The 25,749-nt window shown below is 39.5% G+C and overlaps 1 protein-coding gene across 2 annotated transcripts; it reads left to right on the top strand.

Moving 5' to 3' along the window:
• Window positions 1-158: 158 nt before the first annotated feature.
• On the top strand, window positions 159-25,164 carry LOC104126375 (interleukin-1 receptor type 1). Of its 2 annotated transcripts, XM_035894397.1 has the most exons (13): window positions 159-309; window positions 1,267-1,376; window positions 3,995-4,078; window positions 5,353-5,419; window positions 7,131-7,362; window positions 9,413-9,602; window positions 10,668-10,842; window positions 12,064-12,129; window positions 14,254-14,374; window positions 16,814-16,959; window positions 18,602-18,745; window positions 20,188-20,352; window positions 21,868-25,164. In XM_035894397.1, the coding sequence occupies exons 3-13, from the start codon at window positions 4,076-4,078 to the stop codon at window positions 22,242-22,244; spliced, it is 1,686 nt and encodes a 561-aa protein (XP_035750290.1). In that variant the 5' UTR covers window positions 159-309; window positions 1,267-1,376; window positions 3,995-4,075; the 3' UTR covers window positions 22,245-25,164. The 2 variants fall into 2 exon arrangements, with proteins under 2 accessions (XP_035750290.1, XP_009637239.1); XM_009638944.2 differs by lacking the exons at window positions 159-309; window positions 1,267-1,376; window positions 3,995-4,078 and having other exon boundaries at window positions 5,329-5,419.
• The last annotated feature ends 585 nt before the right edge of the window (window positions 25,165-25,749 follow it).

The raw sequence follows: 25,749 nt of genomic DNA, 5'->3' as shown, positions 1-25,749 counted from the left end.
CGGGCCGGCGCCCCCAGGCCGGTCGGGGTGTCCGCGGGTCGGGGCGAGGGCGGGGATCAGCTCCTGGGCAGGTAGACGGCAGTGCCGACGGATTGCGAGAAGCCAACCCCAGACCCCTCGGTTTCTGTTAATTTCAGACCTGTTCGGGGGCGTTTGTTTTGATGCGCGGCGTGTGCCTCCGCAGCCCTGCTGCCTCTGCCCGTGGCTGCTGGTTTTCCAGCTTTCTCGGCACCAGATGGCTTCCTTGGAAGTACGTAGTTTTTATTTTGGGTCTGCTTCCTCGTTGTGGATCGCGTTGTACAAACCCAGGTAGGAAGCACGGCATAGAAGTATGGAACTACTGCGGCTGTAGGAGTGCTGAACGCTGCCACGTTTTTTTTTTTTAAAGTACTTGCAACAGGAAGCAGGATAAAGCTTGGCATAAATCTTCCTTAACCCGGTAAAACACCACAGAAACTATTTATTGCATAACCGTGGTTAAACAGGGGTTCTTTTTTAACTGTTTGTATGACGACAAGAGCCAGGATTTGGGCGCAAGAGATGCCTGCAAGAAGTATCAGTAGCAAACCTAGTGAGGAGCTGCTCTGGGCAGTGCCCGGACCTGTGCTGGGCACAGCCGAGATGGTGCTTGGCAGCAGCCTGTGGAGCCACAGCTTGGTAGGGGTGAGCTATCCCTTAAAGGCTACTGACCTGAATGGAGGTTCAGGTTTGTTTCCAGTAGCAGCTCTGAAGCTTGGAGAGTTTTCGTCAGGGACTGGAGCAAAACGCTTGGATGCGGTTTGTTTTTCTTCTCCGTAAATTCGGCGGCTGCGTGCTTGTTTGACTTGGACCATTTCTGTGTGCTTGGATTCTCAGAAAATAGGTTGGAGTTGCTAAATGAACACGCTCGCCTTTCATATAGATTGCGAAATTGGAGTGCTGTAGAAGCTGAGGAATTGGCATAAAACTCTTGCGCAAACATTGTTTTAGAATGCAGAATCCATAATTCAGATATTTTAAATTAATCCTTAAATGAGAAACACCTATTACGTTTTTTTAAAACATTATTACTGATTTCCTCCCTCCCCCCAAAAGTAATACAATAATTTTTTAATACTTTGCATCCCTGTATTTTTGACACATACAGTTTTATCTGCATGAGCCCTTCTGGTCCTTTTAAATGCCTCTTAACTGTACTTTGAAAATGTTAGTGGAAAAGTAATAACTAACTTTAGACTTAAATAAGAAATATTCCACACTAAAGTCCACATTACTTTATATTGACAGGTACCAGGAGTGGAAATGACATAGAAAAGTCTTCAAAGCACTGACTGCAAAATGAGTTCCTTCCACTCAATGCTGAAAGGAGGTACTGTTTTCAGTTGATTTGAATATTGGTAAGATTGCTCCTTTCAAGGTGGTTTGGATGCTCTCATTGCCTCTGGTTTGACGTGGTCTGCTCTCATGGCCTCCAGTTTAACATGAGGTGGAAGTGGGTGGATAGGTTGCTCTTTGCTGTACTAGAATCAAGCGGTGGTGGCCAGTTATGTAGAGCTATGGATATATATATATTTTTTTTTTTTTAATCCCCCCTCCCTCCTGTGCTTTGAAAGTTGAGGCAGTACCTGTAACACTTTGTTCGAATTCAGATTTAGAACGGTTAATTCTGTGTCTCAAAGCTGAACTGGAATTTAATTTACAAAGATTTAACTGTTGCAAGCTTCTTAGTGAATATTCTTTGATTTCTGTGACTTCATTGTGATGTAGCTTCAACAGAATGTGTTGGATAATGGGTTTTCCTTAAAGAAACAACTTTTCTGTAGTCCTGCAACTTGCAGGATTGTCTGGAAAGGAGGCATTTAAGGACTAAGGTTTGTGGTCATCACTTCAGTGTCAGAATACCACGGTGGATAACCAGATCCTCTTCAGAGGGTGCTTGTGCATCATTTTTTGTGACTCAGTGCTCATGCATGCCCTATAAAATGATCAGCTGCATTTTGTTTATATATTGAGCATGAGACAGGAAAGTTGAGACCTCAGGAGAGTGGTTGACTGGAAACAAGGTATAGTCTGTTAGAAATTTTATCTTGCTTTGCTGTTGTAGTTTAACCCCAGTAGGCAGCTTAACAGGTTACTCCTGTTGACAGGAGTAAGCACAGCAAGGAACAAGGTGTGAGCTGCATGAATGGTTGTGGTGGGCTGAATCTTGTCTTGGTGGTCATACAAGTGGCCACACATGGGTTTGGTTCTCCCATACCCTCCCTGCCCTGTTTCAGTTAAACTGTATCAAAGTTTTACTCAAAAGGTTAACGCATTTTTTTCATATAGGCATGCCACTAAATTGGGGCACTTCGTACCTCTATGCTATTATGTTCTTCGTGGAAATGGTAATGAGTTGCCTTTGAACCACAATTTCTGTGTTATTCTGTACGGCTCAAAGGCTAAGTAACTGTTGGTTGCCATTGCTGAAATGAGTTCCCCGTAGACAGTGATCAATATTGAAAGCCACTTAAATTAACAACGATGTGCTGATACGCAATTGAGAGGCTTAAATGCTTTCTATGCTACTGTCTTGAGTGTTTTTTCATTGTGTTGACCTTTACAAGGATCTGTCATGTCCATGTATTTATAAATTACTTACAAATAAAAGCTTTTAAAAATTGGAGACAGAAAGTTTGGAAAACAAAGATACAGTTTTGTGTTTTGCACAGCTTCCTGAAGGACAAGTTTGCTAATCCTGCTGCATGCAGACTTAAAGACCCAATATGTCTCTAAACCTGTTCTTAGGGCATTTGAAGTTGGCAGTGTGCCTAAGGCAAGTAAAAGGGCAAGTTCTGTGAAGACAGACATCCTGCAAAGAACAAAATGTCAGTGTCTTAAATTGGGGCCACATGTTTTCTATTTCTGTTTCCAAGATGGTAATTTCTATAGTAAGTTGTATTTTAACTATGGGAAGATAAATAATAGGAAATTAACTTGGAAATCAAACCTTTTCTTTTGCAATAGCTTGAACCATAAACATCATTGGTTGGTGGTGTGGAGTTTTGTTTGGTTGTTGTTGTTTTGGTTTTTTTTTCTTATTTCTTAAAAGACTTCATGTACATTTTTCCTTTGAGCCCAGCAAGCTTTGAGCTGAAAGTTTTCCAGATTAAGTATGTAGGCAGTGTCATCAGTGAAATCGCCATTCTCTATACATAAGTGAGATTTTTGAGCTTCTGTGATTGTATCATAGGGGCATTTCATACTGCTGAGTTTGGGATAGAACGCGCTACAGGGCTAAAGTTGTTAGCTATGTGAACAAACATCTGCTTTTTAAACGAAGTTTGCTGTTTCACATTTGTGGATTTTGGATAGTGCTTCTCTGTATGTTCTGCTTAAGAAAAAGTGTATAAAACTTGAAACTGTACTGACCAGAATAGATATGCTCCATATACTGTGAGGTATTGCAGCCACAAGAGCTAGAGGCTTCTTCCCTTCTTTCCAGAGTTTTTAAGCTTTACTGCTTCAGTATTTGAAGGGGTGGGTGTGTGTGTGAATTTTGGAAGAACAGAACTTTAAAAAAGTTGAGCTTTAGCATGCAATATTAGAAAGACGTGCACCCTTGGTATTGGAGACCAGTAATGGGTGCAAAACGTAAAGCTTAACCTGTTGGATTGCTTAGTTATTCTTATCTTGCCCTAAAACTAAGTATTCTTTGTTTCCTTTTAGTTGTTAAATCTGTCTTACAAAGTGGCTACTTATGTCTGGGTTTGTTACTTGCCTGACACCTGTGTAATGTTATCTTGTTTTTGACAGAAACTTCATTTTCCAAAGGTCTTTTCTAGAATTCTTGGTCAATCCTTACTGCAAGTTTTGTTGTTGCTCTTTTGTTTTAAGTCATCTCTAGTGTAGGCAGAGGGATGCTCTTGCTTTTACATTTAGGATGGCTATAGAAAATTTGGTTTTGTATGTATACACAGCTGTTCAAGTGATGTGTTTAGTAAAATCCTTTTTTGCCTTTCTCCACTCTTTACAGGTAAAGTGAAACTCCGAGAATGATGATCGGTACGTTGGCAAGTTACAGGAAAACCACCTACAAGGCAACTAAATAAAGACTATGGTATGAGTGCTTTGTCAGATAAACTGTCCAAAAGAAGTATATACTTGGAGGCTGTTAAATTAAGGTGTTGAACTCTGCTCTGTGTCCCTCCCTACTACCCCAACACTTCACTTTCAAAAGAAGGAGCTGGTGTGGCTTATGTATCACTAAAGTGAACTACATTGGATATAAAAGCAAGTCAAGGCCATGTCTGTTTTTCAGGGAATACCATCTCTTCTTCCAGCCATTTCTAGCTGGGTAGAAGGCAAATATTAACTAGGACCTGTTTAATGACTGTTTTGCAATGGAGTGCTACGTGGGAAACCAGACTGCTTTAGAGTGAGAGGGAGTAGCGTGCAAAAGAGTCAGGAACTGAGGAAAGGCAAGACAGCTAAATGCAGACCTTAACCTACAAGGAGCTGTCAGAAGGGAAAGTGGTTAAGAGTTTGCCAGCTGGCTGACAGTAGAAGGCTTGGGAAGAGCTCTAATGACATCTTTCCAAGAAAAAGCAGGCGCATCTGAGAGGGGAGCAGGACTCGGTTAAGATCTAGAGGTTTTGTGGAAGCCACTTGTGGGCATTGAGGGCAGTGGGTGTCTGTTCAGTTGTGTCTTTGTTGGAGAAAGCTGCAAAGGATACCTGAGGTGTGAAGTGAAACTACAATTCTTGAACACTTTGTTTTGTGTCTGACCGCAACAATTTGTATTAGCTGCGGTTTCCACACACATTAGATGCCGATTTAACTGCCAGATCATGCTGGAGTTACAGTATGCTTGTCCTCCTGCAAAGAACTACAAGTTCATCTGCTCTTCAAAGCAGTGCTGCCTCAACTGTACAAGAACGGTTCAAAGAAAGAAACCTCATATGTCTCTGTGATTGTGTCTCGTAAACATGTGGAAAGAGGAGTAGCTTAATCAAGTTTGGCTTCTAAATTATACAGTATAGCTTAAATCACTGTGTGCTAGCATAACTTGCCTGTGCTAGAGAGTTGGTTTCTTTTTTGGCTTAACTATGTTAGCAAAAGAAAAATTACACTTTATGCAAGAGTTATTCCAGTAGAGATTTGGAAAAATTCCAGTAGAAGGCTGAAAACTGAGCAGCCTTCTGTGGAGGCCAACAGTTGCTGTAGTTGAAATCTTCAGAGGCTGGGGCTAAATTACCAAACCCATTTTTTCCCTCCCCAAGATGACTAATGACTTTCCTGATATTTTTAAGGAGTGCAGAGGTGCATTGGTGCAGAGGACAGTGCAACTTGAACACTCTTACCACACTAATGGAAAAAATTTCTTCTTTGCAGCAAAAGATGACATCTACTTTTTTGCTTATTGGTCGTCTCATTCTACTGATACCTCTGTTCGGTGCTGGTAAGTTAAATACATTGTTGAAAATAGCATTTTAAAAAAGAAAACCTACAAGACACAAGTTGTATGTATTTAGTAGAAAAGAGTTACTTAGAGCAAATGGTGGATTTGGGGTTTGGTTTTGCTTCAGCCTATTGAAGATATGCTGAATGCCTCTTCTTGGATTGAAGTTGCACTGGGGATGGAATGGACAAATCGACATAAGTATTTTTAAATCTAGCCACATAAATTTAGGGTACTGAAGCTTTGATTAGCCTCTTCCTGATTCCTATGAAGAAAGTCCGAAGAGATTGGCTTCCTTGACTTACAGTTAGCTGTTGAATGCCCTCTTTAAGACACATACTGTAGCTGTAGTCCTGAAAGCAGTAGGGCTCAGTTTCCTTAACAATTAGTTAGTAATTTTTTTAATTGTAGATCTAATTTTTCAGTAAAGTTTAGGACTACATAAATTAATGATGCTTGTCTTGCTGCTCTTGGCATAAGCAGTCTAATATCAATGTCTCTGAATTAGTTTAAGCTCCACAGGGACCTACTTGGAAGTCTTTAAATTAGGTGATAGGAAGGTGGTGGGGCTTGAAAGATTTTTGAAGACTTTTTGTTTTGAAATGGAATACATTAGCTTTGTATTTATACAGTCATTCAGCAAGACTACAAAACATCCGACTGACCTGATTTTGCAAGTTTCATAGGAATTGAGTGTTGCACCTGTATGCAGAAGTTTGGAAGCTTTTAAAATCTGCTTTATAGCCAAATGGCCTGCTCTGTTTGTGCTAAACTGTTACTCTCCAAGTAGTTTTCGCTTGCAGATTTGGGTCCTTGATGACTTCTTGCAGTATCTGTCCTTCTTTCTCTGGTATTTTTTTGGCTGATGTTTAAAAAACTGCTTGCTAGGCTGCATGATTGTGTCTTGTCAACTTGCTACACAGCCATAATTATAAAAATTCTGTTTATGCTCTCCTTTTATGTGATGTTCAGAATAATGTTCGTAATTTAAAGGGCTTTCTGGATAAAGGTGACAGAAATTGCAAATGTAGTAAGGAAATAATGTATTAGAGTCAGGACTTCTTAATCTAAATACTGTTCCCCTCCAAATTTTATTTGTATTATGACATGTTGGTTCACAGAGTTCTTTGATGTGTTGAAGTCTTGATCTCATTCCATACTGTATTGTGCTTCAGGTCAAAAGACTCTTTTTTTTTTTTTTTTTTTTTTTTTTTTTTTTTTCTCCCCTCACTTGTTTTTGGCCCCACAGTCATAATGGTCAGAGTACTGTGAGGAGCTGTGCACTGCTACTGCTTGTAGCATGTTTTTCATAGATAGTATCTACATTAAGAATCTGGTAATTCTGCAAAAGTACTAAAGTGCTCAAATAACAAGGACGAGACAGGTGAGTTGTGAAGCTTGTGTCGCCTCATGAATCCCATTTATCTTCTTATACCCTGGTTTGCACTGAGGCTATTGGACTTATGTGTGCTTGTTGCTGACTACCTTAATAAAGGAAAGTTGTGGCTTAAATTTTGTAAAATGCGTGTTTTAGATCTTCAACCAGAAGGTGCTAAACAAACAAAAATGGTAGCCTTGCAATGTTTAAGTGGTAAATTGTTACAGAAAGTGAATTTTCTAATTCTGTGTAATTTTGAATGGGTATTAATACTTATAAAATATGTAAGTATACAGATTAAAAGCATTGATAATTTTTTCTTTTTTTTTATAGAAGAATGTATTATTTGTGATTACTTTGTGCTTGTTGGAGAGCCTACAGCTATTAGTTGCCCAATAATTATACTGCCAGTACTTCACTCTGATTACAATCTGACATGGTATAAAAGTGGTAGTGTTACACCAGTAACCACAGAGAGAGATGCCAGGATCCATCAGCGAGAGGGCTTGCTTTGGTTTATTCCTGCAACGCTGGAAGATTCTGGACTTTATGAATGCAATGTAAGGTAAGGAAGGGAGGAGGGAAACAACTGGGTTGCTGATGCTTACAAGTGTGATAACATATTTGTGGAACTGTAGAGAATTTTTTTGGTTTAGGTAGAGAGCTTGGATCAGTTGAAAGCATTGGTTTTGATCATGCTTTTTGTTTCTGCATGCTGCCTTTTTTTTTTAGCCTGTCTTCCGCACATAGCATTGCAAAAGTGGTTCATACAGAGGACTTTTTATCTTAAAGCATGATAATATTGACAATGGTCAATGTGGGTGGGTTGTTTATTTGTTTTGGATGAAACGTAAGGTCACAGGGGAAAGTCTTAGCTGCTTTAGCTTTTCCTGTGTTCAGATTGCTGTTTGGTACTGACAGATCAGAATAACCTTTTGGTTTCTTCATTGGACATGGTTAAATGGAAGAAGGATCTAAGAGGAGCAAACTGCATGTTATACTGTACCATCACATACAGACTTTCTGGAGAGTTTAGCAACTTTTTGGGAATTCTTTTAGAAATTGACAAATGAAAAGGCAGAAAAGGATTCTTGTATTTTATTTTAAAACATTACCAAATGTTACTGGCCAAAAATGAGAATGCCTGTGAAAAGCAAAGCAGTGTGCTAGACAGCTTTAGAAACAGTGACAGTGATATGTCCCCAGTACTGCTCAAAAGATCTGAGTGCACAGAGAAGAAGGAAAAAAAGGAATAGATTCTTTTCACCTCTTTGGTACTTTAAAGCTCTTGCCATATTTACAGCTCAGATTACTGCACTGGACTTTACCTCTTCAGGTGGTCAAATCTTATTTACAAAGGCTGAAATTCACTGTGTGCTGAACAGGCAATTAATTTGGGGAAGGTACACAGAAATTGTTCTTTTCCTCATGGTCTTACCACAGCACACCAAGAACAGCCAATGCAGGCTTTTTGGGTGACACAAAATGTCACAGAATCATAGAATAGTTTGGGTTGGAAGGGACCTTTAAAGGTCATCTAGTCCAGTCCTCTGCAGTGAGCAGGGACATCTTCAACTGGATCAGGTTGCTCAAGAGCCCCATTCAACCTGACCTTGAATGTTTCCAGGGATGGGACATCTACCCCTATGGGCACTAAAACTTCTTTTAGTAGTTAGCGTGCAGTTATATGTACTGGTGTGCATACAGTACGCCAGTTATGCTGAAGGGGATTGGGCTGTGACTGTAGTAACAGTGATCAGCAAAAACTTCCAGTGTAGGCACAGGTCACAGGCCTTTGTACCTTCTGGCTCCAGAGTCAATGAAGCTAAATTTGTAAGTCAGAAGAAATGTAATCCTTTCAAAGCTATCCAGCTAAATAATTTTAGTTTAGTCTTTCCTGCTATGTTTCTAGTTACTCTAGCTATGAGACGTGTTCTTGTGGGCACCTCACATCCCTGGCTTGCATAATGTCAGCAGGACAAAAAACTTGCTAAAGTTCAGCTGTGTTAACTGTAGGCTACATTTTGTGCATCAGTCACTTAAACCTTAATTACAGAGCTTGCCAAGGTGCAGTATATAGAAGCTGAAGCCAGGACTGTCAAAACATGCAGTTCACTCTTCTAGAAACCTCTCCCTTAGCATAGCATTGAGAAATGAAGAGTTGAGCAATGAATTAATAGTGTTCCTTTACTTCTGGCATAGGCTTCAGGTTTCTAGTGCCATGCCTCCTCTGCAGAGCTACTGCACCACAGGTTCTTGTGAGCTCTCAAGTTTTGGGTTACCCTGCACTACTCTGTGTTGGCAAACAGCGCTGAAAATGGCAAGGCTGGGTTGGTGCTGTGGGCTCCGTAGAACATCAGCTGTGAGAAGTCCTGGCTTCCCCTCTGGTGCTTCCAGAACAGCCTCCACTTCTGCTCACAATGCAAAATCAGAGCTTATTCCCATCAGGGGGTGAGGAGCTGAGGGTGGTGTTTAAGAGCTAGAGGGGCTGTAGCAGGGATGTTAGAGGCAAGGCTGGTGGAGATGCTGAAGTCCCTCTCTGTAAACTCCCTGACTTGCTGGAAACAAGGACCCTTGTTGTTAATGACCTGACTTGTCTGCTGTTCTCATTACAGGAGCCTTAACCACTCTAACAGAAAAACTATAAATTTAACAGTTTTTAAGAACGATAACAGCTTGTGTTTTAACGGAAAAATGAAGTTTGAACAAAAAGTGATGACCACAAATACTGGAAAGATTATCTGCCCTGATCTAGAACATTTTAAAGATGAAGACAATAATCAGCCTGAAGTACACTGGTATAAGGTATTGTGCACATGTTTTTCAGATATACAAGATAGGAAATACTCTATTTAAAATGTGTGATGAAGTAACTATGAAAAGCAGCTTTTGGAAGGGAAGATTTATTTTCTCTACAGTTTGAGTAAGGTGTATATCTTGTTACACTGTTGGGGAGGTGTAAGGAGGTATGGGAGGCATATTTAAAAAAACCCAATTGTCCATTTTTGGATTGCAGGGTTTTTCAAAGTCAAAACCATGTGTTTTGATTGTTGATTTCTGAAAATCTAGTTTCTCTTTTGATTGTTTTATGTAGATAACAAGTTTAAAAACTTTTATGTTTCCTTAAATACAAGGCTCTGTGTAATTCTTTCAGTTTTGCAGAGTATTAGGCTTGCCCAATCTGTTGATCATGGTGTGCTTTTCTTATGCTTCTTGCTCTGATTCTGCCAAAATACCCTGTAGACTATTCAAGCTTAGACACATGTATTTTGTCCATGTTAAAGTGCTAAAGCAGTTCAACTCTTAAGTCTGATGCTGGTATTAAAGTAGCTACATGGGCCTGTACATGTAAAATAACCTTGGTGCTGCACCTATACGTCTTGTTCTGAGATGAAGTGATTCTAAACTGCGTATAGGTCAGGGAAGAGAGGGAAGTTTTTCACTGTATTTGCATTGCCACAGAAAGGGTAATACACCCAACAGCACGAGGCACTGCTACAGCAGCTCTCACTCATCTCCGTGAAGTAGGAATGCAGGCATGCACTCTCATAAACTCTGCTACATGCATAATAACTTTTATTACACCTGATACAGATAACTGTCAAGCTGTTAAACAAAGGCAGTGAACTAAAACACAGCATTTGAAACCTTAAAGCATTGGCTGCAGTGATTTTTAAAAAGTACAAATGCAGCAAGAAGTCACCAAGCTTCATGTTACAGAGCAGTGATGCTTGGGTAAGAACCCACATTGCGGCTTTCAGAAAAAAATCAGTATTTGGCAAGTATTTTAAGAATCAGTAGAGTTCAGTAACTTATTTAATTATCGTATTATTAGGTCCCTTAAATAACAGGTACTTTTGATATATTTAGGAGTGTAAGCCTGGATTTCTTGAAGACAAGCGACTTCTTTTGGCAGAGGGTGAAAATGCTGTCTGGATTCACAACGTAACTGTGCAAGACAGAGGAAACTACACATGCCGTATGGTATACACCTATATGGGAAAACAATATAATGTTTCACGAACCATAAGTCTAGAGGTTAAAGGTGAGTGCATTGAGGTTATTCTCTTCTCTTTTTGGCTCTGCTGTAAATATTTGTTTGCAGGCATAAGCTCTTTGGTACATTACTTTTTTTCAGCTCTGTGAAATTGGAGTTGTAAATCTCTCTAAATAATTTTTTTCCTGAATGCTAAAATTAAAATACAATATTACATGTTGCTACCCTTGAGCATTGCTTTTGAGGAAGAATTGTCATGAGGAAAAGAGAAATGTGGGGTTAGGAATAAGAATTAGAAGGAAGCAGTGTTTACTAGGAGGGTTGTGTATTTTTGCTAAAGCAAATAATGCGCCATTAAATTAAATATTTTAAAAAAAAAAAAAAAAGAAAAAAAAGAAAAGAAAAAGGAATTTTTGCTGTCACCATCACAGCAAAATACCTGTTTGTGGCCCTGTTGGTGAACTTGATTACAAAGTTCACTAGAATCTCAACTGATGAGAAAGGAGATGTGACAAGCTGTATAAATACTGTAAAGTTAATAATTAACAGAGGAAGATTTATTGGCTTATTGTTGGCACTTGGTTGTGCTTTTCTGCATCTACCAGGGCATAGAACTGGCTGTCTCACTCTCCCAGTACTGTCATTTATTGCTGTGATCATTGTGGTTGCATCTTTGTAGGCAATGTTGCTGATGACCTGACCAGTAACACGATAGTAGTCCTATCGGAACAGCTGTCTGGGAGTAGAGTGTCCACCTTTTTAGATTCTATGAAAATTCTGACTTCAGATAGGTGGGTTGTTAGCAGCAAGCCTACATATCGTGAAGAGCGATACAATCCCAGCCCAGCGTGTGCTCGTTTCTCTTTTACTTAAATAGATACTCACCTGATCTAAGAGGTTGTTGATACAATCCCTCCTTCTCTTCCTTATCTATCTCTCTGACAAAGTTAATGGCACTTTTTGGTTTTGTTTCTGTTTTCTGGTTTTGGATTACTTTTGTATCAACTGCCAGTAAATTTGAGAATTTTTTTAAAGTATTTTTAAGGTAAGCTAAAGCCTTTTGTTACTTTAGAAGCTAAAATAGAGTAATTTGGATAGAGTACAGCAAATCTCATGAGATATTTTCTGTTTTAAATTTGAAATGGATAGTGAGTACGATGGTACAATAGTACGAAACAAGAAAACAAAACCATTGTAAAACTATCAGTTGAAATAAGTTGTGGAACTCTACTTTCCTGAAGATTTTATTTTCTTCTTTCCTTCTCTTAGAAGGACCACGGCAGATGAGACCGGAGTTTATTTATCCGAAGAACAATACAATTGAAGTAGAACTTGGTAAGTAGTTACTATTTAAGAAGTCATTGACATCCAGTAAAACAAATAAGCTCCTGGTCTTTCTGAAATAACATGTGAACAGTTCTGCTGACTTCAGCAAGAGTGGGAGATAGGCGTGTGGATTGAGAGTACCTGGAAGACAGATGGTAGAAAATCATAGAATAAGAAGTAATTTCTGGGGGGAATAACTATGTGCCTAAGATTGGAGTCTCTTGACCAGCAGTGTCAGGTGGGATGCATTTATTTATTTATTTGTTATTGCCATCTGTCCTTTGTACCACTTCTCAGTGTCTATGTCTTGACATATCATCAGTATCTGTGGAAATATGGTTGCATGTATGTAGCATGTTAGGGTAGTTACCAGTAGAACAGTTCAGTAGTTTTTCCTCCTTCTGTGTGTTTCCTGTAGAGAAAATTGGCAGTGAAGTTAAACCCGAGAAGAAGGGAGGGGTGGAGGGAAGGTTTTTTAAAGATTTGGTTTTATTTCTCATTACCCTAGTTTAATTTGATTGGTAATAAATTAAACTCATTTCCCCAAGTTGAGTCTGTTTTGCCCGTGACAGTAATTGGTGAGTGATCTCTCCCTGTCCTTATCTCAGCCCATGAGCCTTTGGTTATATTTTCTTTCCCCTGTGCAGCCGAGGAGGGGAGTGACAAAGCGGTTTTGGTGGGCACCTGGTGTCCAGCCAGGGTCAACCCACCACACATTCAAAAGTAATAGTCTCTGCCTGGCACCTTTAATGGGATGCTGGGGGAAAAAAAAAAAAAAAAAGTCTTTGCTTCTGTTAAGCGCCTGCCTGTGGGGCAGAACCTGGAAAAGCCTGTATGAACCTGGAAACACCTGTATTTTTGAATGAGAAATGGCAGAAGAAGGTTGTGCATGAACTTAACGGTACATTCATGAATGTATAGAAATCAAGGGCATGGAACACTTACGGGGTTTTCTTCCTTTTGAAGAGCTGTGCAATGCACTAAACCACACCTTTAGAAAAAAGTCGTTATTGTGGTGGAAGGACATGAGGGAAGAAATTGGGGAGCATCTGTCATTTCTATGTGAACTCTTGTTCATGTAACTTATTTGCATGTGAGCTAAAGGTTTATTCCATACTTTTGATAGAGACTATCCCTTGGTGGAAACATCTAGATCTGATGTGGTTCTAGGAAACGAAACATTGAGATCTTTACATAGGTGAACTGAGAGCCCACTTTCTCCTATCAAATCATAACTTCCATGGGTAAAATACAGAAGGAAAGGACTCCAAGAAAGCTGCTTACCTTCCTGTAAATGGAGCTCTCTGAGGTACATTGGCAATAAATATATGCTGCAACTTCTCTTGCTTTCTTAATACTGAGGTATTCTGTCAGGTCTGGACTGTTGGTGGCAAAGGAGCTGAGTGACAGGTGAGCTTGCTGTGGGAGCAGAGTGTGAGGGTATTCAGAAACCATCCCAGTGGACAGTGTTGGCCAAAAGACTCTGATCTGGAGTATGCATGGTCACTACAAATATGTGTGGTCACTACGAATGGGATTCAGCTCCAGGGTGTAGTTGTCTACACGTGGGACACATATGAGCTAGGGGCTTTACTTCATACTATTATCAATGGGGGCTCAATTCAGTTGCCTACACATAGATGTCTACTGCTGTTTTCAGTGGTCTGGCTACTCTAGCAGTGCAGGTCTCTGGAAGATCTGGAGTACTATCTGCCAGCTCCATATGTATGCCTTGGATGCCAGAGAGCATCTCGCATGTCACCATACTGTGTACATGCAACTGATTTGAGCCCTGAGATGATCCAGTGAAATCTGGAGAGCCGCTCAGTTAGTAAGGTCCAGGTGTCTACTTTAATGTGAGTGGACTGCAGCAAAGCTGAACCTCTGTTACGAGCTTAGACATCTAGCTCACCTGTAGACATGAACACGTAGACACCTACATTTAGGGTGGAATTTATATCCGGATTGGAGATGCCCAAGTGCAGATTACAAATGGATGAGTTTTAAGGACTCTGCTTTTCATAAGGTAAGTGAGGTTTTTGATATCCCTCCTTTTCCCAGCTGTTCCCTAATCACTTGATCTTGCTTTGCTTACAAGACCTTCAGTTGCCATAATTAAATGTTTTTTTGTAGGTTCTCATGTAGTTATGGAATGTAATATATCAAGTGGCATAAATGGCTTGATTCCATTCTGGCAAGTTAATGATGAGGATGTTGATTACTTTGATAGCACCTACAGGGAACAGTTTTATGAGTAAGTATCCTTATACATTGAATTGTGAGTGCATTTCTAGGTGAAGTAATCTGCAGTAATTTGCAGTGAATTCACCATAAAGTTGACTACTAGTCAAATGACAGTAGTCATTGAAGGACTGATTAGAAGTCTGCATCAAGTACATTATATTCTTATTGCTTGGTTTTAAAAAAATACATCAGTATTTGTAATAAAATGTTTATCTGTTATCATTTGTAATGAAGCAATCATATGCAGGTTTTTATAATGCTATTGTGAAACATACAATTTTGTAAGGCTTATTTATGCATTTGTTCTTATGCTTTTTGCTAACACATTAAAGCCTGCACTCTGCCATTGAGATGGGAAGGATAGATTGTTTCAAGACAAAAAATTACCCCACTTATTTTTATTTCTGAAGTTGGTCCTTTTCTAAGTACAGACACAGCTCTCAATCAGCAAGAATACAAAGCAGAAGCTCTTGTTGCAGGACATTTAGGGTTGGGGTTTTTTATGTTCAGGAAAATTAAACACAAATTAGGCTGATAAAACCAGCAATTTCTTTCAAGAGAGCAGGACCTGTGTTACTCAGTGACTGGTCTATGCTGTAGCAGTGTGTGGATATACTGTTTGCTTTCTCATTGTATCAATCACTGCTGTTTAAATAATAACCCTTAAGATGTAGTACAAAGAAGAAAAAAAAATCACAGCTGATCAGCTCACACTTGTGCAGAAGCATTGCCATCTCCATGAAGTGCCATCATCAGTGCAAAATATGGCTAGAGAGTTAGGTTGCAGACTGCTTTTAAAATTATCTTTTTCATTCATCTGTATCTGGCCTCCAGAAGGAATCTTAGTTCTACTTTGTCCCCAAGTTCCTTCAGGGGGAATTACTACTTTCATTATAGATCTGTATACTTGGTTGGTTGCCTATAAATATTAGAGCCCCAGTTTATGGTCTCTAAGGCACCACCAAACCCGTTATTCTTTAGGGCATGAAGTTTCTCAGCTTCACTAGTTAAGACGTGTGCAGCTCTGTGTAGCTATGTTTACAGTTATAACTGCAGCTTCTTCTGAAACCAACTTGGTGCTTCTATTAAACACATCTTCCTGAAAAGCGTTTAATATATTTATCTTAAAGCAATTCTCTATTAAGACTTTTGACTTGCTTGGAAGTGATTTCCATTTCTAGTCACTAGCCTGCCTGATAATTTTCCCATGCCAGAGATAGAGATATGCAAAATACATCCTGTGCAAGTTCTAATTAGAATTAATAGTTCAAAGTAAGTTATCCAGTATCAGAGAAATTAATCTAATTGCAATAATAATATTTTATTTCAAAAAATAGTAGCAAATTCTCAGCAATTAAATTTGTGGAGCATTTGCTAGTAGCAAAGTACACTGTAGGCATGGCCAACATTATGGACTTGAGGGCTTACACCTAGGAGGTAAATCTTTCCTCTGCTTGGAGGAAAGTTAAAACTGACTTGAACAAATCTGAACATGTTGCAGAATGATGAAGTTTGTATTGGCATCACATGACAGAAGTTGCTGGCAATTATATATGTAATACAAACTGGTTCTTCAGGATGTTCTGCAAATGAGTTTTCCACCTTGGGTACATAAGGTCATGTCACTTTGATATATAGGGTGGGATGCCAGTTTGAAAGTACCTTCTTATGCAGCCCCTCCCACCCTATACTTTAAGACTACCTTAGAGCAGGATGGTATTTAGTAGGGTACAATATTATATCTCCAAGCCTTTTGTGGCAATAGATATCAAACATAAAGGCAGTATCACCACGTTTTGTTGTCATTTGACACCAGGGTCACCCAGCTTTTGTGAATTTTGTTCGTTGTTATTTCCCAAGGTGGTTGGTGCCATTGACTGTGGACAATGGGGGCTTGGGGAGTCTGTTAGTAATGCTTAGAAAGGTCTCTGCTTCATCATAAGAATAAAGAATCCTGCAAGATGATTTTTCTCTTGAAACTTTTATAACTAGTTATTACTGGTTTGAATAGTCTTTTGTTCACAGAGTCCTTTAGGTTGGAAGGGACCTCTTGAGATTGTCTAGTCCAACCCCCTGGCTCAAGCAGGGTCAGCTAGAGCAGGTTGCCTAGGGCTGTGCCCACTTGGGTTTTGAATATCTCCATAGGTGGAGACTTCACAGCTTCTCTGGGCAACCTGCTCCAGTATTTGACCACCATGACAACAAAAAAGTGTTCAGATGGAAAATTCCAGGTCATTTCTGGTCATGAAGCTGTTTGTTACAGGGATGATATTTATTGTGCTCCACTGGCTTCTTAGGTTTCTAGAGGTAAAAAATGAATATTCTTGAATTTGTGGATAGAAGAATCTATCCCATACTAAATGCTGATATTTCAGTTTCTCTAGAGATGTTTACTTTTTACTCTTTTTTTTTTTTTTTTTTTTTTTTTTTTTTTTTTTTTTTATGATAGAGAGGAGATGCCTCATGGACTTGCTGTATCTGGAACAAAATTTAACATTTCAGAAGTGAAAATAAAGGATTATGCTCATAAATTTTTCTGTTACTTCATATATGGTTCTCAACAGTTTACAGCCTACATCAAATTGAAACGCCCAGGTAAGAGATCTCATCTTGATTAAATGGTAATCGATGCTTACTTCTCAGCTAGTTTGACAACACCCTACTTAGAGCAAAAACTGCGTGACTATATCACTGTGTACAGTGGGCAATGAACTCAAGACCTTTCTTTGTGATTTTTTTGTCATATTCTTAGCAAAATTAAAGAAAATAGCACTTCTAATTTGATTTGTCTTCTCTCATTCAGTGTTTTAGGAAACATTAATGAAAGACTCCGATTTATTTGAAGCAAGTATGAGACCTCAGTGGAATACTGTGCTTCATTGTATACACTTGTACTTAAAGAACCATGTAGATCAGAGGAGATGAAGTGTCTAGAAGAGTAGTGAAAATAGGCAATTCTCTGAAAGAGCTGGGGGGAAGACATAACTAAGTGTGGAACAGACTGTCAAAAGAACATGAAAAGTATATGTGGACCTGGCTGTCTTATCCTTCTGTAACAAATAATGGGCTCGGATTGTCAGGAGAAAGGGGGGGGAAAAAAAAAAAATAAATCTATTTATATAGTAGGAGAAACTCTAACAGTGATGATAGTGAAGGAATGAAACAGATTGCTTGGAAAGGTTATGGACTTTCCATTACTGATGCATGTGCCGTGTTACCACCTTCTGGATGGGCTCATGCGTGTTGATTGGGAGCCTCCTGCCACTTGTTGGAGACCCCAGTCTTGGGCTCAGAGACAAGGATCAGTTTGACCTATTGCTGGCTAGCATGAAATTTTCTTTTTAGTAGATGAACTTAAAGGTAACATGAGCTTTAAAAACTCATATGCAAGGCTGAAGAAATTAATTCTTTTTATTTAAAAACAGATACATAGAAAAGCAAATCACCAGATATTATGAGTCCCCCTTTTTTTTTTTTTTTTTTTTTTTTTTTTCTTAATTTACCTGCAGAAGGCCTCTGGTCTATTGAGCTTGTATTGAGCTGGCTTTGTCAACTGCGAGCTGATCCTTTGACAAAGTTATTTTCAAACTTGCCTTTAACTGGCCACATTGTAAACAAATAATTGACTGAAAGTGGACTAGATGATCTCCCAAGGTCCCTTCCAATCCTTGCCATTCTGTGATTTGAGCTCTAGGTTATTACAAAACTATAAATTCTTCATAAAAATTGTCAGGGTAGGATTTAACCTCAGAAATCCTTTAATATGCGTGAACTAAAAAATGCAGTTTGTGGAGGGTTTGTTTTAAGGACAACAAATTAGTAGGTTCAAAGACAGATCTTTGAAGAGGCTAGAGACAATGGAAAGCTGGTTGGTCTGGGGAGAACAGCATGGTCAGGAAATCACCTCCCCATCTCCAACTTTCTTGCTTTCTGGCTGATAAAATTTTGTGCAAGAAATCTCACTCTACTGCTGCACTGGGATATATGACAATATTTTGATGTTTCCGCTGAAGAGTAGCCTCATTTGTCACCTTGCTAAGGTGTCTTTTCTCTGAAAGATAAAACTAGGCTTGCCAAGTAACAGTGTTTGCAGAAAGCATACGTGAAAAACTTTGTCCTATTCAGTCATTCTTTTTTTTTTAACTATATTTTAATGACTAAACAATTATGAACATCTGTCTCTGGTTTAGTGTATAACGGTGTTTTGTTTGTTTTCTCTCATTCCACTCTACTGTAGCTCAGAACATTCAGCATTACTTAATTGGAGGAGGAGTTTCTTTGGTATTTTTAGTATTTTTTGCTCTCTTTATCTACAAGATCTTCAAAATTGATATTGTGCTTTGGTGTCGGGACTCCTGCCATCCTTTCCTGGGTAAAAAAGGTATGTTTGTGTAACATTGCTGTGTGTTGTAATGAGCTTCCACCTTCCCTTGCAAAGCAGTGGGTTAACCTCATGGGGTGTGATTGGTCTTCCTTGGGATTTTTGAAAGGATAACGTTTTTAGGATGTTTAGAACATTAGAAAAGTATCTACAGGGGAAAAATCAGCAACTTTCCAGTACTATCGTTCCTTTCCCCAAAGACGCACTTCAGTGGTTTGAATGCTGTTCTGACAGCAGTTGTTCAGATTTCTTCTAATTACTGTTCTTAGAGAAAGCAGTAATACATTGAAATTGTTGAGTGTTTTTTATTTTCCATAGACGAACCAGCACAAATTTCACATTCTTTTGTCTTCTATTTGAAGGAACTTCTGATTATTTTACTTTCTGGAAACTTCTAGCATTCAGAACAAAGTTGATAGAGGTTCTGTCTATGAGAGTATAATGATCATTTCCAAATATCTGAGAGGAGGTACATGGCTAGAGAAGCAGAAAATCTCTTCTAGAGATATTGAAGTTCTGTTAGATTTCATAGAATCATAGAATGTTTTGGGTTGGAAGGGACCCCTAGAGGTCATCTAGTCCAACTCCCCTGCAGGAGCAGGGACACCGCTAACTGGATCAGGTTGCTCAGAGCCCCGTCCAACCTGGCCTTGAATGCTTCCAGGGATGGGGCCTCCACCACCTCTCTGGGCAACCCCTTCCAGTGTTTCAACACCCTCATTGTAAAGAATTTCTTCCTTATATCTAGTCTAAACCTACCCTGGTTTAGTTTAAAACCATTACCCCTTGTCTTGTCACTGCTGGCCCTACTAAAAAGATTTTGCCCATCTTTCCTATAGGCCCCCTTTAGGTATTGAAAGGCCGTAATCAGGTCTCCCCGCAGCCTTCTCTTTGAAGGCTTTTAAATTCAGCCTTTCTGAAAAGTTTGTTCCAAATCCAATACAATTCAAACCTTGAAATTTGCCAAATTTCTTTTTGTTTTCATGTCTAAGTGGTTGCTGTGTTTTGAAACTCCAGGTTACAAAAATGAGCTATGAGTTATATGGCAGCTGGGATTTTACGTATTCAGTTGTAGTACTGGAACTGCTATTTTCCAGATAATTCAGTGGTAACATTTTTGTATTTAGAGGTCAAAAAAAGAATATTCAAACCTGCTTAATTTTGCAGGTCTCTTGTCTATTCAGATCTAGCATTCTGAATCGTAGAAGGCCTATATTCTATGAAATAGTAGTATAATTAGTATAGGCTTAGGCCTATACTAATTATAGGCTTATTATAATTATACATATAATAATACAGATAATAGCAGGATTAGGACCTAAAACAGTAATTCAAGTGGGGAAAAAACAGATTTAAGAGATTTTTTTGTTTGTTTGCTTGCTTGCTTGCTTTTGTGTCTCTTAAAATCCATTTTTATATTATCCCTGTTGCTCGCTCTTTAGTTTCAGATGGAAAGATCTATGATGCTTATGTTCTGTATCCAAAGAACAGAGTGAGCTGCTTGTATTCATCAGATATATTTGCTCTGAAGATACTGCCAGAGGTCTTAGAAAGACAGTGTGGATATAGCCTCTTCATATTTGGGAGGGATGATTTACCAGGAGAAGGTAAGCAATCTGAAGACAAATTACACATGAGTTTTTCTCATCGTCAGCTGCAAATACAACTCAGAAACAGGCAATTAATCAGATGTGATTCTAATTATCTCCCACCATCGAATGAGCTATGATTTTTTTTTCTTACTGTCTCTGGTGGAGAATGAGAAATACAGTGCTGGGTGCTCCTGTGAAGTCTGTTTATCTCAGCCTTTACCCTGTCATTATGTAGCTCTTCCAGGTTTTTTTCAGTGTCTGGCTAGGCTAGACATCTGGAGAGGGAAGGATGCTGAGGGGAAGAGGAGTTGAAATTGTGGTTGTGAATGATGACTAATGGCAGGAAACATGGAAAAGTAGGTCTCGTGAGTGGTATGAAAAGAGCCCTTTGCTTTGAGGTGCCATTTGACAGCATGACCTCTCTACTGTTTCATTTTTATTTGCTCTGAGAATTGGTGTCAAACCAGCGGGATGCAAGAGAAGGTATAATGGATGCTTAGACAGTGCAGGTGGGGAAAAAAGAATACAAAGCAACACTAAGTTATCAGGAGCCATCAGCTATATCAAAAACTACTTGTCCCTAGTGAAAGTTCTCACAAAGCATTGCCTTCCTTGCAAGGCTTTAAATGGAGGTTTCCTCTGTATGCATATGCACATCAAATTTAAATTTCTAGCATCTGACACTGAAAATTGGAAAGTCTGTCCCACTGACTGCTTATGTGAGGTGAAATGATTAGTCTTCTGAATCCTTCCTGGTCTTAGGACTTTAAAAAGATAATACTGAGAGGGAATAAACTTGCAGACTAGGCCTTAAATAGAACTTTTTGGTTTTTTTAAAAAAAAAAAAAAAAAAAAAATTGGATGTGAACAAACCTACATGAGGTGGTTCATGGATCACTTTTTTACATCTGAAGGCTTTTGGTAGTGGTTTTAGAAGGAAGAGTTCCCTGAGAAGTAGAATCTAAAGTGCTGCTTTATTTTTCCAGCTTGAAAAAATGCAATAGTCTGTTCTTACGGTTAACCCATATGGTTTTTGTGGGGTATTTACCGTATTTTCCTGGTTTAGAATTAATTCTCTGGAATTCCATTGAAGGGAGGATTCTTTTGCCTTCTCTTCCACTTACATGTAACAAAAACCAGTTAAGGATATCGGAATAAGCCGTTTAAGGAAAAAGGCCATAGTTTTACTTAGGCCTATGGCTTTGGAATTTGTGTTTTTTGCAATTGCTCCTAAGATGGTAATAAAATGGCATTAGTGAGATAAGTAGTAGATATTTGGTAGCTCTTCTCTGTTTATGCAAAACAAGAATATAGACATGCAGTCTGATGGGATCAGATTGTGTTGCATTGGCCAAATGCCTGCTTGTTGGCTAACCCAGTGTAACTGCTCGCATGCTCTTATCCTGTCCCTGTTTGTGAGGCGAAGTGTGTTGGCTCACATAGCAAACGGTGAATGAAGCAGCTGCACCTTGTTGGTAGCAAAAAATAGGAGCATACAGCCTTGATTTTACACAATCTTTTTCTCTACAGCTGTGACCAGCGTTGCTGATGAAAAAATCCGTCAAAGTAGAAGAGTGATAATTGTTTTAGTACCAGAACCCTCCTGTTACAGTATTCTAGAAGATGTGTCTGAAAAGCAGCTAGCCATGTATAATGCTCTTATCCAAGATGGCATTAAAGTCATTCTCATTGAACTTGAAAAAATACAAGATTATGAAACCATGCCAGAATCCATCAAATATATTAAGCAGAAGCACGGGGCTATCCGATGGAAAGGGGACTTCTCTGAAAGGTCTCACTCGGCAAGTACCAGATTCTGGAAGAAAGTGCGCTATCACATGCCATCCAGAAAAAATGGATCTTCATCAAGATTGCATTTGTTACTGAGAGACTTTAATTCTCCCTGAATAACAAAAGAAAAATGACACTTAGTGAGTAATTCGGTTCATATAGTTGGTGATGGATTGATTGAAGGTCACGTGTATCTGTTTTGTGCAGATGATCTTCTCCAAATTTTCTGGATTGAAGGTACTACAACTTCATCTACAGACGTGAATAATTTTTTCTTCTGGCCAGATCAACAGAAAGCCTTGAAACGTTGTCAGTAGCACAGTGATGATGTGGAAACCACGTAGGAAGTACATGAGGCCTTTTCCAAGGATTACACTGTGATTTGGTGCAATTATTTTGGTATTAAAAATGGAAGGGGAAAAAAAAAATATCAAAACCCAAAAAACCTTGCTTTTGGCAATTCAAGGTTGAATATGAAGGGAACTGTATTAATTATAATTGTGATATTATGTAATGGGCATTGTTGATGCCAGTGAATGTTTTTGTTTCAATTTTTTTAATGAAATGACAAAAAACTTTTCTTTGTTACAAGTTCATTATTTGCCTTGTTCAGTTTGCTGAAAGATCAATCCCATCAGTGTGTTATCGTCCAAGAGAAAAGGAAGAGGCAATCCCAGCCCCCCAAAAGTGCGATTGAACCGGACAAAGCCTAATATTCTTCCCTGGTCTTTCTTACATTTTAAAGAACTGTACCATTTTTAGTCACTTGACCCATGCAGACCTTGTAAAAATACCATTGTAATGCTGTACTGAGTCAAAAAATTAATCTCCAGAGGATTTTTTTTTTCCCCTTCAGTTAAGTTGCGTAATATATTTGTTCTTGTTTTACCCAAGTGGAACAATTAGCTAATGGCACAGACTGTCTCATGGGGAGTACAGGATGGTTGGCTTCATCCGCCTTACCTTAAGGACCTAACCAGGGGTCTTTGGGGCACCTGCTTCTCGTGGGTCACTGTTGCTGAAGGAGAGCTGGTCTTCCCTCCTGTTCCCAGCCAGGGTGCTGGCTCTGGTATTTGTCAGCTCTGAAAGCTGAAGCTGGCTCGACAGGCTGATGTGGCAGAAATTGTTTTTTCCTTGGGGTAGTTTTCTCCCAGATTAGTGAGTTTATCTGGTTCCCAGAGGGTTCAGAGTGCAATGGGAGAAGAAAAGGGGTGGTGGAACCATTATTTTTGGCTCCAGGTGTCTTTAGAAAATAGAGCTAAACTAGTGGTGTTGCCCAGCACTCCTTAAAGTGAGAGAGAGAGAGAGATGCCCTGTGTTACCCCTGAAGCTGCTTGCTTTTTTCCTTTCTCTCTGCCCTGATGATGTACAGAATCTGAGCTGTGTAGTGAATTTGGCTGGATGAACTGGGGCTGGAGTCACAGCTTCCAAACAGCTGTTTGGGAAAGGAAGTTGTTAAAACTTATTGTGCGTGTTGGATCCTTCCCTTTTTTTATTTTTTTTTTTTTAAAAAACAATGTTGTGTATGCCACAATTGTTAACTCTGAAGTTATGTTTGACTTGTATGTAGGCAGTGATATTGTTTGTGATGATCAATGTTTTTTTTCAGGGGAGGGAATTGGTTTGATTGATTTTAAAAAAATTGTCAAATCTGTTTAAAGCCATGTTTATGGCTATGAATTTTATAGGAGCAGCAGAGTGAGAGCCAAATTGCCCGTGCTTTTCAGTCAGTCCTTGCAAGTTACATTTTTAAGTTATGAGATATAGTTGTATATGGAAACTTCAGGATTTGACTGTTTCTGCCTTTTAACTGCTGCCTGCAACTCTGAATTCCTATGTGTGCCCTATCAGCTCTCTTGCAGCACCTTTTGCTGTCCCCCTGTTCAAACTCCGGCCTATTTTTTCCCATGCAGCTCCCTTACCTTGGAACAAGCAACTTACTGTTGTGTCAAACTCCCATCACTTTCCAAGCTGTCCTTGAAGGCTGTTGCTAATACAGTATTAGGCAGAAATTTTCCCTTTGAGTTGGTCCTTTGGTATCTCCACATGTTCATCTGAAAAAACTCATGTTCTGCATCCTTCAGAATTCGTCTGCGGACTTTGATGCTGCGCTGTTGGCATTTTCTTCTTTCATGGCTTAAGCATTTATCTTCTTATGCCTCCAGCCTCAACCAAACAAAACTGATAGTGTGAGGTGCCATCCCATGGAAGAACTGCCTAGTGAACGTGGGATGGTGCGACCCTTGTGTTCTGCCTGATAAGTGACAAAACCAGTGGAAGGAGGTTCCTCTCCCACCTAAAGTGCCTTCGTTACCTTGGTGTATGCTGGAAACTTGAAACTTTGCTTCTGAGAGACAGTGTCTTCTGAGCTTTGTGAGTTGAGTGTGTTTGGCCAGAACGGAATGAGAATCTCTTCATTTCAGGACAGGAGGGAAGCAAGTGTGTTTGAAACATCAGACTGTTTCCAGCTGTCACGGTACTGGAGTGTTTTATTGATGAATGTCACGTCTGTATAGACCAATGCACACGCTTATATTCTGTTCTCATTCTGTGCTTTAGTCAAGACAGAAGTGTCAAGGGAGGATCAGTTCTGGTCACGAAGTGCCACATTCACGTAGCTGTTGCACGCAGTCTGCTTTTATGTACGGTGTGTGTTTGGTGACAGCCTGTTGTAGGGTAAGAGAGCCTTGAGACCCATCTGAAGTTACTGAGATCCATCTGAGCGAGGCCAGTTGTTACGGTTCACATCGACAGAAGAATTTAGTCGGACAGAAGCTGTATGTTTTGGTCACTCTTCTGTAAGAAGATCCCTATATCAAATGTGAAGACTCGAAACTGGAAGTATGGTATTTGTATTCTGAGGACTAGGGTATAATACTGACTTTTCACTTCCACCTTGACAGCTGGCTGTATGCAGGGCAGCCAACAGAGTTCCAGCAACCTCAGGCCTCCTGAATTATTTTTGCTTACTGGAATAGATTGAATGAAAAACTGCTACTTCTTGTCCCTACCTTTAGGGACAGGAAAGTTATTTTACTGAGCCAAAATACTGTTTCTTAAAAAATACTTGTTCCTTTTGATATATTTATACAAATGATGCTGAAATTTTCGTGTGTGTTATGTAAAGGCACTTTGAAGAAAGGTCCATTTTTTAATTCAATAAAGGCACTACATGTTTTTTTTTTTTCTTACAGCACTGCTGTTTGGTTTGGTTTTTTTCCTCATTCCTCCACTAAAGCATGCTGAGAATGAAGAATGGCAAGCAGCAGTCTTGACTAGAAGTGTCTTAAACAAGACTGCTATATTAGATCTTCATTCAGGCTGCTGAACATGTGGGGGGAAAAGGGTCTCATTAACCTCATGAACCATTGTGTTAATCTGGTCCTGGCACAACATTAGCTTTAACCACCTCACCCTGCCTGGGCAAACAGGAGGCGTGAGCTTGTCTCTGCTCTGTCCTGTAGTCTCCTTGCAGTGGGGTGAAGCTAGAGCAGCCCCAAGGCTGCTGCCACACTCTCTGGGACCAGCACGGTCCCCAGCAGTGCCCCACTGAGCAACCTTCTGCTGCAGCTCCTCAGGAGCTGGGAGAAATGCAGGTGACCTCAAAATAGAGGAAATGTG

Source organism: Egretta garzetta, unplaced genomic scaffold (assembly GCF_000687185.1).
Source record: "Egretta garzetta isolate BGI_Z169 unplaced genomic scaffold, ASM68718v1 scaffold5, whole genome shotgun sequence".
Classification (NCBI taxonomy): domain Eukaryota; kingdom Metazoa; phylum Chordata; class Aves; order Pelecaniformes; family Ardeidae; genus Egretta; species Egretta garzetta.
Note: the sequence above shows the minus strand (reverse complement) of the source record. Positions and strands in the feature narration are given on the sequence as shown.

Coding starts and splice junctions, on each gene's coding strand:
- LOC104126375 (XM_009638944.2), top strand. CDS start 5,329: ATGGAAAAAATTTCTTCTTTGCAGCAAAAGATGACATCTACTTTTTTG. Junction 5,420..7,130: donor GATACCTCTGTTCGGTGCTG/GTAAGTTAAATA, acceptor TTTTTTTTATAG/AAGAATGTATTATTTGTGAT. Junction 16,960..18,601: donor CATCAAATTGAAACGCCCAG/GTAAGAGATCTC, acceptor ACTCTACTGTAG/CTCAGAACATTCAGCATTAC.